This window comes from Notothenia coriiceps, unplaced genomic scaffold (assembly GCF_000735185.1).
Source record: "Notothenia coriiceps isolate Sejong01 unplaced genomic scaffold, NC01 NC01_scaffold00009802, whole genome shotgun sequence".
Lineage (NCBI taxonomy): Eukaryota > Metazoa > Chordata > Actinopteri > Perciformes > Nototheniidae > Notothenia > Notothenia coriiceps.
The window spans coordinates 22,677-34,215 of record NW_011342503.1 but is presented as its reverse complement, the minus strand read 5'-3'; the positions used below and the strand labels follow the sequence as shown (position 1 = coordinate 34,215).

The following is an 11,539-nucleotide window of genomic DNA, read 5'->3' as shown; positions in this document are numbered from 1 at the left end:
AAGCTTGTGAATTCCACATACAAATCGTAAAAGGCATTCTTAACATGAATTTCTAATAAACGATAAATTAATTGAGGACACAGTTCACAGTGACATGGATAACAATATAATGGCAGTACATAAGTGTATTGTTGAGGGTAAACAATGTAGGCTACTAAAGGGATGTATGCATTCATACACAAGTCAATATTTTACACCATACAGTAGGCAGTTGTGTCGATTGTTTTAAGTGAAAAGTAGCAATACAACACTGTGAAAATACTTAAACTCAAGGAAAAATCCCTGTTTAGATATTTTATTTTTAAATGACCTGTGTACAGTTTAACAACTTTACACAGTAAGCATGCTTTAGTTTAGACTTTAGACTTAGAAGTGCTCTATTGTAATTGTCGTTTATAGTAGGCCTATGGTAGTGAGTGAAACGCTGTTGTCTATTAAACTATGACACATAAAGGGTTATTAGTTTAATCACAGTGAATGTACAAGTATGTAATATCAGGCAACAATGGATAGCAGCTAGTCAAAAGCGAAGATAGCAAAGTTGCTTAAATCAAACATAACGTCTTCAATTCTAAAAGTAATAAGCGGAAAAAGCGTTTAGATATTGAATTTGAACAACACCTTTTAGTTTCAAGAGTCACCCATATGTTTTTAATCATTATCCCATAATCAATGTGTGATTAGACATCATTTATCTGCTACATAAAATAACAGCAGTGGCCCTTTTCTTGTCATGTGATCCGATGTACGTCTCAACAAGCGACAAAGTGAAAGGGACGCTGGTTCTTGTAGTTCCATGGAACGAACTATTGGCTTTAAATGTTGCGACAAAAACTACATGCCCCATCATGCAACACAACTTTGCCTAGTTTTGCACTTCCGTTTAGCTCGGGAAGATAGCTGGAAGAGCGGTCAAATAATTTACTGATGTATTTATGTAAAATCGTATCGTAATTGTTTAGAGACGCGCTATTCTGTCGCCTCCTGGGACCATATCTAGGAACTGACAATGGTAAGTATCTCACAATTGAAAGCTGCGCTGTTTTCTTTCCAAAATAGTATCGTATGATTGCTAGCTTGCTAGCATTTGAGAGTTTGCTAGATAACCTCTTCATTCAGCCAGGAAAAAACGTTAGCTAGTAACTTAGCTCACTTCAGCAGGCTGAAGGCCACAGATCTGAAGTCACACTGTTTGATCTCAGATATCGACTACTGCTTAGCTAAAGGATGTCTTCTGCCAAACATTTTTAACTTTGTCTCCTTCACAAGCAAGCTGTCAAAATATATGGGTGTGGTTTAGCTGCACTTTAGCTAAGGCTAACGGTACCGGTGTGTATCTAGCTAACGATACTTAAACGACATAGAATTACTGCTAGACGTTCAGAAATAGCTATTGCAAAACAGTCTTCTATCGTTAAACTGTGGGACAGCCAATAGCCAACAAAGTAAAATTAGACGAGTAGACCTAGGAATGTGCTGGTGTCAACAACACAAATAATTTGCCAAAGAGGGTTCACTCTTTATTAATTATAGTCTTAACTGTAAATATGGAAATTGATCTTGCTTCATCGCACCTTTCTTACAATTCTTCTTCCCTAATTTTGTAAGATACATTTCCTAACGATAATGTTTAAAATATTATGTTATAAGTTTCCCTGTTTTACCCTTACACATACCTATATGTAATTCATGTGATGTGTTTGAAACAAATAATTAATTGGTGTGCATGATGATTTATCAATTGTCTCAAATCACGTAGACATTGGACACATATTGCAGTCGTTTGTTTCTGTTCTAATCTAATTTTGTCATTTTGTGTTTGTTTTTTTCTTCTCTCAATTGTATCTCACAGATCCGCTTCATCCTCATCCAGAACCGAGCAGGGAAAACACGACTGGCCAAATGGTACATGCAGTTTGATGATGATGAGAAACAGAAGTTGATCGAGGAAGTGCATGCTGTGGTGACGGTCAGGGATGCCAAGCACACCAACTTTGTGGAGGTATGGGATAAATCCGTGTAATTTGAATACATGCATTGTTTTATGTTTATGTGACATGCCCCAATATGTTACTTTGTTCAGTTTAACATGAACTTTTAGTAAATCCTATCAAGAGTCACAGTATGTTGACTGTAACCACAATGTTGTAAACATCGCTTTTGTGCCCACTTCCCGGTAAAATAATTTGGTGACTCCTGTGTGTTCCAAATGATAAACCTTTTCCAATAGCTACTTCAACAAATTATAAGTATGTTTTCAACATTTTGTAAAGCAATTCGAAATAACAACAACTTTTAAACAATTGGTGGCATTCTACAGAAAAATCAAATTCTTGTCTGGATGGGTTTTGTTATGCATTTTGTTCCTCAGTTGTGGTGTGTTTTACCTTAAAGCTGGGAAGCTTAAGTCCCAGCAAAGCTGCTGTTGTTGCCATAATATGAGAGACAAAGTTGTTAATTGGCTTTATCTGTGTTGTTCTCACAGTTCAGGAACTTCAAGATCATTTACCGACGTTACGCTGGTCTGTACTTCTGTATTTGTGTGGACGTGACTGATAACAACCTGGCATACCTCGAAGGAATCCACAACTTTGTAGAGGTAACTGGCACGCACAACGCATGATATATAGACTTAGTAAGTGAACTACGATGATTTACTTATCATGGTCTGATTATTTACAGGAATGTCTGTTAATGATTTCCTTCAGAGCATTTCCCCTGCACTCTTGTCTGGCAGCTCATAAATGTCAAACATGCATAATAGTGGAAAGCATGCACTGCAGTCAAATGTAGTGCAATGTTACATCTTAATCACTGTGATACAAACAAAGCTTTTTCTTATTATTTGATTGTTGCATGACCAACAGATGAGTCACAGTTTAACTATTTAGCGTGACAGTATATTTTATTACAAATTCAAAGAATACATTTATTTTTCATTCCTACGTTCAGGGTGTGTCATTATTGACTTAGATCACCAGTGTTAGATAATGCTAGGTCTAGCGACGTCGGAAATAAGCCTTCAGTCATAAAATAACAAATCGATCATCATTACTACCTGAGTATGAAAGCAACTGCACAAACACTGACATAGCTTTTCAAATGTTGAAGCTAATGCCCTTTCAATTAAGAACAACACACTTAATAATACTCAGGTACTTCAGGAATAACATATGAGTCCTTGTTATAGCAGTTCATTATTTAAACATTTAATTCTTCCATCCTTTGAATAGGGAGTGAAATGAGGTTTTAGTGAAGTAAATCAGTCGAGTTATCATCAGATATATTGGGAGAAAACTATTTGTATTAATGTATTATCTTGAATTAAATGCTAGTCACAGCATAAATAACTTTAGATGGCATGCGATAAAAGCCCATGGCAATATTCTGATCCGGGACATTTTTATGTGGTTTCCTTGGTAAACTGAATCATGAAGCTAAATATATTGTGTGTGGATTAGTACGAACATCAGTGCCAACGACCCATGACGAAGTGCTTTTGATGAAAAAAACATACTTCCAGTGCTCCGTTCAGAAGCTGAGTGACCTGCACTGGGGACACATCTCTTGTATTGATCATTGCGTCTTGTCATAATTTGTCCTTCACGTCACGGCAGCCTGTCGTTACTCACCACCATAATACACTGAATGTTAGAGTCAGACTTGATGCCATCATGCTGGGTTTGTTGCTGTAGCAGAATTTTTCCAACCCCATACATCCAAGATTGAAATGTCAGGCACATTTTCTTTTCTCTAACGGCTCTGATGACCTGAGAGGATTTTAGAGTTCCCTCTGAATAACATCGGATCCCCCATCCAGAGAACTAGGTTAAGACAGAAATGTCCCAAACATTTTATTCCAGAAACGGCTATAATCTCAAATAATCCTCTTTGTCGGGCAGTTGGGTGTGTCAAAACTGTTGCTGTGGAATAATCGTGTACATTTTAAAAATGGTTCAAATCTGTTTTGAAATAGAACTCCACAGTCACCTAATTACAGTATCATTGGATGTATTCAATCAATCACCTTGTCAGTATAACTATTACATTAAAAAGCGTTTTTACTTTGCTATTGAGATTTCCGTCAGTACAAGCGCTAGCCAATCAAACCGCGTGCAAGCTGGGAGAGCCAGACCGCAGTTCATTTCCTCATATTCCAAACGAGAAATTACCCGGTAGCAAATCACCCGGTTCTTTACGACCAGAACTATTTACTGGGATACAAACCGGAGGAACCAGGCATGGAGGGAGGTGGCAGAGACAGTGGGTGAAACTGGTAGGTTTTCGCCTGTTTGGGGAGTTTATATATATATATAGATATATATATATTTAGATATTTAGATTTTATGCGAGCAATATATATATATATATATATTGCTCGCATAAAATCCCCGGGGTTTTTTGCTTTGTATGTCGGGGGCGGGAGATTCATGTGATTGGTTGTTGGTCGCGTTGCTCGCAAAAAATCCCCAAGCTCTCAGACACGCCCAGCTCCAAGATTTTCAAGATTTTTTCAAAGCTGCTGTGTGGACGTACCGTAACAGTATGATGTACTGTTTGAATTTGGCCGGGACAAACAGTAAAATCTTTACAATCCACTGCACGGTGAAGGTCATTTGATGTAATGCTTGACTAAAGATATTCGTGTGAGTTTGTTCTTAAATGCACCCTAGTCTTAAATGGTGCTTGCACAAGCTTTAATATATGTATTTTCAGTCACTGTACCAATGTTAAGATAAGCAGAGATGAACTGCACATAGGCTCACAGCAGGTTAGCTAAGCGAATTCTTAAGAAAGGGTGACTTGTTCTGCCTTTGCAAATGACTCTATACCACAAAATGACATCTTGTAGAAACGTGATGAATCAATCATTGAATTGTTCGGGATAGTTAGTGGAAATGTACTTCTTACATTGTCATGATGTGGTATCTGCTGCTGACTCAGCTGTGTCTTTTTATATCTGTACTAGTTTCTTACATTAAGGTCCTACTATTACCATACATCTTTAAGTCTTCTCACAGTATTTCATTTCCTGGCTGATTAAATGAAATGTTTGTCTTATGTTTTTTATTTCCTGTAAGGTGCTGAATGAATATTTCCACAACGTGTGTGAATTGGACCTTGTGTTCAACTTCTACAAGGTAAGGACATAGGAAGGTTATATGATTTGTGATATTATTACATTATTTTATCAAACGCCTTTGAAAGAATGAAAGCGCAGAGTGCAAACGGCAAATAAGAAAATGTCCCTTTCATTACACTGCCATGGAAACGGTCATTCATAAAGATTCATCTAACACATTTTAATAAGGGACGGATATATATTTTTGCATCGAGGGAAATGCTAAGCAACAAGCATCTCCGAACTCCTTCCCAACTGCAATAGTGTTTTTACTAATAACACAATTTGTCTAAACAACATGCTTAACTTTAACCAAGCATCGCCCCCATTGGACACGTTGCACACAGACCAATAGGAAAAACCTACTTTTGAATTCACTGATTTACTGCTGCTGCTCAAGCTCAGCCCCTCTCTTCTGTCAGGTGTGTGGCGAGGACTGATTCATCCCAGTATATCTGCCACGTTGATAATCTCTCTATATTTAGTCATCCAGCAGTTCTATTGTCGTTTTGATGACACAAAGGTGGAGTTGAGTAATGATGACCACAGGTTAGGTGATGAGAAGTTTCCAGGAAACCTTTCTATGTGAAGGGAAGAAGATAATGTCACTTTGGTTTCAGGTCCAACAATGCTAAATGTTGCATTTGTATTATTGTATATTTTAGTAGCCTGAATCCTCTCCTCATCACCATGTCCACCCTCTAATGCACTTCCTGTGTCCCTCTAAGGTTTACACGGTGGTGGACGAGATGTTCCTGGCGGGAGAGATCAGGGAGACCAGTCAGACCAAGGTGCTCAAGCAGCTCCTCATGCTGCAGTCGCTTGAGTAAAATACAGAAAACCATTCTCCCTACCTTCCCACCAATCCTTGTTCTGCCCCTACGCAGCAGACTTCACTCTTTCAAAACTTCAGGACAGCTGTTTTTAGAAATAGAAATGCACAATATTGATTACATATGGATTTATGATTCGGAAGTTCCAGTAACCTGTGTGTGACAGCGTTCTATATGTTGCAGTACTCTGCATTTCTAATGAAGTCCCCCAGTGTTAAGAGGCTCTACATTTCAACATGTTAACCTTTCATTATGTTAGCATCTCACAAACATCTTTCGCCTCTGTTTACTGCCTTTTCCTCCTCTCCCTCTATTAACATTAACTTCATCTAATGACACTACTGTAACTAACAAGCACCTCGGCCTGAAACAGCCATTACTAAAAAGAACGACTGTGTTAGTGATGTGCTATTAGATTTATCTATCTGGATCATAGTGCAAGCAAACCACAACTAGAAAGCCCTTCAGAGCAATTGGGCCTCAACAGGAAGTTGATAATTGAATGGAGTGTACTCAGGACGAGTGTCATTGTGGAGGGTGTGTTATGGTAACCCGTGCCCTCCTCTCATGGCCCATAATGATCAGCAGTGTATCCTATGTTAGCTCGGATAGCTGCGCTCCAGATGTGGTAATTGTTTTCACTGCGTAGAAAACCACCGTGATCATTTGACGCTACTCGTGGTGCTTGTTGGTCACACTTAAAAACCCAATCAGAAGGAAATAAAGACCTGGAAGTAGAACGTGTATTTTACATTAAAGCAGTACTGTGAAGTTTGCTTTGTGTGGTGTTTACGTACAGTGTATCTGGCGTATGTTGAATATTATACAAATAACAAATGCATTCCAGAAAGAGTTGTTCTCGCTCACTAGATCTGAGGAGTATTTACTTGTGTGAAATCAATAATTCCTTTGCATAAAACAAATTGTCTTTTAACATACTCCTCACAGCTTAATGAGCTTTGAGAAAAGAAAAGCTGCTTTTATGCATTTCTCTTTGCTGGACTTCAATGTATATGAAATGTCTTGTCATATTCTGATTTTACTTTATCCAGTCACGAAGGTGGTTACAAATGTTACTGTTGTTGGACTTTTGTATTTTTTTTTTTTAATCATTAGGCAATTGTGAAATATGTAATGCTTCCTTGTCCCCTGTGAGTTTGTTGATGGAAGACGTGTGCTTGTTTGTATTTCTGTCTCTGGTTCAACTACCCACAATGCGTCCCATTATATGTAAATATAAAAAATAAACAAATGAAGTGATACATGATGATCAACCATATCTGCTTCTAATTAATGATATATCGCTAGGAAATTAGATAAGACTTTACTGCATGATATGTTAACTACGTAGTTAATATCCTATACATTCTGGTTAGAATATTTACCTTAAAATCGGCTTAACAAGAACAGCTTTCTAAATGACTAAAAAAAGGATTGACTAAAGCTCCAAGTGCAATAAGCAAGGATAGTTTTATATATCTTAATGCTTTAGCACCATCTAGTGGTATACAATCAGCTCTGCCTCAGTCAATTATGCAATCTGGTTATGAGGTCATTCTGACAGCCTATCCATGATCAATAAATCAGTCAATATATCCACTCCGGCTACATTAAACCACTCTATCTGCTGCTCCATCGACCAGAGAACATAAATCCAGACAATTGGACACAGAGGACATTTACTCTTCATCTCATGAGTCCTCTGATATCCTACCCTGACTGCCTTTGAGAGAAATGACTCCACTGAAGAATGGAAGATAAAGCAAATCAATCACGTACATGGACTCTATTGTCACATTCAGGCTCTGTGACGTCAGCTGCCTATAAACCTGAGGTGAAACAAGTTACTGCTCATAGGAGAGCTAAAATATAGAAGTGAGGACTACATATATTTAGGATGTGGTGCATTTAAAGTCCATTGGGCAGCCAAGTGGGCACTTTAACAGGAACCTGCAGTTGCTTAGAGACAAGACACAGATAGAACCATCAAGAGACAGGGAGAGGGAGGGACTGAAAAAAACAAGCAGTTTACTGGGAATTGCATATTCATTACAATCAATGAGCAACACTCACCCTTAATGGACAATAGACAAATCTTATTTACAGCATGTTACTTGAGATGTACAGTAGTCTTTTGGGTTGGTTATATTACATTAGTTACTAAGCAACAACTGAGTAGGAGTGCGTTCATCACGATTAAATCAAGACAGGAAGTGATTCTTATCATATGGCTATTTTGATAATGAACTGTACAATACATACATACATGAGAAAGCCAGTTGGCTCAACAGCGTTTCTAGGACTTGATAAGGGAATACAAAAAAGACACCTGTTGAATGTCAGACCTGCTGCTGATGGCTGTACAGTTCAGGAAGTGAACATCCTTTCATTGCCACAAACACCTCAGCAGGGTAAACAAACAAACTTCAGTCAGCAGCAGCCAGCAGAAACAAGGAAATCAAATCAAGAAACTCAGTTGTTATTTAGCAAAAAATGAAAACATCTACAATTAAAATCTTTATTACAGTATACTGTTCAAGTAAAATAAAATGTACAATTCTAGAGTTGCAGCATATAAACAAAACATGAACATTCAAAAGTAAAAGTGCACTTGCAGAAGGAGACAGACTTTCCACCAATGCCAATATTTTATGAAAACTAAATAAATCTTTGACCACCTGTCTCTTGATATCCGACACTATCTTATGTTTGCACAACCCGCTTTCTCCCTTCAGTGTGCTGGCTCACTTGGGCTTATAACGCATATGGTTGGTCTGGGAGGACATATGCTAACAGTTGAGGAGAAGACGTGAGAAATATTTTCGTTTTGATCTCCTCTTGGCCGGGTCAGCGGTTCAGACAGAAGCAGTGCATTTGACTCAACAGTTGGGCGGGATGTTTTTAAGTTATCGACTGGCAACCTCCTCCCACAGCACCACAAACCATGCTGTCAGTGCTGCGAAGAGGAAACCATGCTTCAGGGGGAATTCCCTGCTTCCCTTTGGGGCAGCACAGGGTCTGTTCTAAAGAGAAATCACCATCTGGGACGGCTCAGAAACTCAAAGACAATTTGTTTACACGAACCGATTTGCTTCTCTGCTTGACAAAGAAAAGTGAAAACGACTTAACAAGCAGCATCCTGATTTGTATCATGGCGCTCTCGCAACCTTGTATTAAACATAGTCCCGTCTGTACGAGGGAACTGAGTGGGCAGAGTGAACGTTTCCCCAAACATGTCACTGAGGCAAACCAACTGTGGTTTCCTGTGACGTGACACAGAATGTGCAGCGTGAATAAAAAGGAAAGAAAATGGAGAAATATCCCAGCAGGGTGAGTCAAAGGCATTGTTAGTTTTTCAAAAAATGATGACCCTTTCTTAATCTTACACCGGGATAGGACCAGAGACGCTGGGAATTTATCACGGGATAAATCTGAGGCTGCAGACTTTGGGAACTTTGGAGTTAAATAGAGAGCAAAACCTCTCTTTTGTGCTTTAAACCTGAGCCACAGGAGTGTGTGGAGGGATGGGAGGCTTCCCCTCCACAGTTTACAGACGTGGTGAGTAGGGGAAATATACTGTAGACCCACAATATCAAGTGTATTACTATGGCCAACACTCTATGTCACAATAGTGCATTTTAATGCGAATCAAAATGTCAAATGACTCAACGTAAAACACGCAGGGCTCTAAATCTGGGTCTGTATGACTTTACATTTTTAATTACCATGTTTGAGCTCAACTGTTTCCATTTGGATCAGAAAAAGCTGCAGACAGTCACAAGGGATGCATCTGCTTTTCAATATCTACATTCATTCTTAATCAAAATCTGTGCAGTTTAACTTTTTAAGAGTATGTGTTTGGACTGTTACTCACATCACCATCAATCACAGGCCGAACATTACAGTTCAATAACAACAAATAAAAATCAACAGGTGACTTTACCAATATAAAAACTCTTAAGATGTTATAATGAATCAATTCCAGATATGTTGAACAATGAGTATGCAAAATAGATCACCAATAATATTTTAGAAACAATGATATGCAATGGTATGAAGCATGTCGGTGTTACTAAAACCAGAATGAAAAACACACAGATAAACAGCAGGGCAGCCGACACACAACCCTCCACTCGTCCTTCTCTGGTAAGTCACAGGGAAACCATGTTTTTCTCTTCTTTGTGATCTTATCGTCTTCACACTGAGGGGTTTCCCTGCGCAGACACAAGGGCACAGCTGGCCCCCCTCAGGTTAGAAGTAGAGAGTCTTACCAGAGGTCAGGGGTTGCCAGGTGATGCATGGTGTGTGAGACTGCAGAGAGAAGGGTCACACACACCAAAAACCACCTGGAGAAGAGAGCACAAGAAGGTGAGACTGCAGGTTAAAAAAGAGTTTAGATCAAGTCTCTAATTTAAAAGGTCCTGCCGTCTGAGTTGACCATGCCACTGACCTGTAGGGGGGGTGCTGTCTGTGTGGGCCTGTGGGCTGAGGGGAGGGCCCCGAACCCTAGCAATTACACTGCTGTTTGACGGGTGTGGCGGTGCCTCTCGGCTGCCGCAGCTGCCTCAACGAAGCGTCTCCGTACTGGATCCCTGAGCCCATCCTCTCCGGGTCCAACTCGCCTGGGAAATGAACCGTGAGGAGGAGCGTCAGCAACAAAGACGTAAAGGTGTAGAGCAGAATGAAGACGGATCAACGTGGCTTCGTGCCAGCTCACAGATCTTAAGAAGTTATGACTCAGCATACCTGACTCTATCTTGTTGAGGATGATGCGAGCGCACTTCAGGAAACCCTCCTCGACATTCTCCCCTGTCAGAGCACTGGTCTCCAGGAATATCAGCTCTAAAAAAAGAGTCAAACTGAAATTAACCCTTTGTGGCCGTCCAACAACCAATCAAGAAGCAGCTTACCAGTAGATTCCACTGGGTCCGTCTGCGCCGTGGCGTTCGCAAAGGTCGCGGCCATTCTAGTCAATGGGTGCTATTCCACCAGGCGCGCCGCGTTACGGCTCAGAAGCGTCCCAGAAGCGTCTCGGCGCTGGGCTCCGCTCAAAATAGAATTCAAGTCTATTTTTCGACGCGATGTGAGGCGTTGCATAGCGCCGGGCAGGAAGTGGACCGGTCAGAGCATCCGGCCCATCCACAAAATAAACTAATTTTGCAGACCCTATCCCTCCGTAGTCTTTCAAGTAGGAGGAGAAATGCCAGCGTTCTCCTCCGGTTTACAGGCGCTGTGTAAATGATATATATAGAATAATTATGATGATGAATGCATTTTTTAACACTAAAATACAGCAACACATCTTTGATTCATGTCGTTTATAATTGGAATATTACAATTATTATTAACTTTGTCTGTACAAAGTAGCCTGTCGAGGAAATATGCCCAAATCAACCAAAACTGCGAGCCGGCAGGCAAGACGCTCCGCTTCTGAAACGCGCCCGGTAGGGTATGACGCCGGAGGAGGCCGGACCAAAACCGCGACGCAGACGAACCCGGTGGAATCGAGGGGTTACATTCATGTCTCTCAAAAAAAAAAAAAGAGGATAATGTTGGGGTATTTCCAAAATACTTCTTTTGTTTT

The 11,539-nt window shown here is 39.9% G+C and overlaps 2 protein-coding genes across 2 annotated transcripts in view; one reads left to right on the top strand and one right to left on the bottom strand.

Annotated features, from left to right (window-relative positions):
• The first annotated feature begins 867 nt into the window (after positions 1-867).
• ap2s1 (adaptor related protein complex 2 subunit sigma 1) lies at positions 868-7,229 on the top strand. The gene is made up of 5 exons (XM_010771290.1): positions 868-1,012; positions 1,853-2,002; positions 2,486-2,599; positions 5,082-5,141; positions 5,851-7,229. Exons 1-5 carry the CDS (start codon positions 1,010-1,012, stop codon positions 5,950-5,952), a joined length of 429 nt encoding a protein of 142 aa, XP_010769592.1. The 5' UTR covers positions 868-1,009; the 3' UTR covers positions 5,953-7,229.
• Positions 7,230-7,963: 734 nt separating this feature from the next.
• Positions 7,964-11,539, bottom strand: part of LOC104945591 (ras-related protein Rab-4B) — a 12,607-nt gene continuing 9,031 nt past the window's right edge. Inside the window, exons 6-8 of the mRNA XM_010771289.1 lie at positions 10,702-10,797; positions 10,406-10,577; positions 7,964-10,301 (exon numbers count right to left, since the gene is read on the bottom strand). Of these exons, the coding sequence (XP_010769591.1) occupies positions 10,462-10,577; positions 10,702-10,797 (212 nt within the window). The 3' untranslated portion in view covers positions 7,964-10,301; positions 10,406-10,461. The remainder of the gene's footprint in view (positions 10,302-10,405; positions 10,578-10,701; positions 10,798-11,539) is intronic.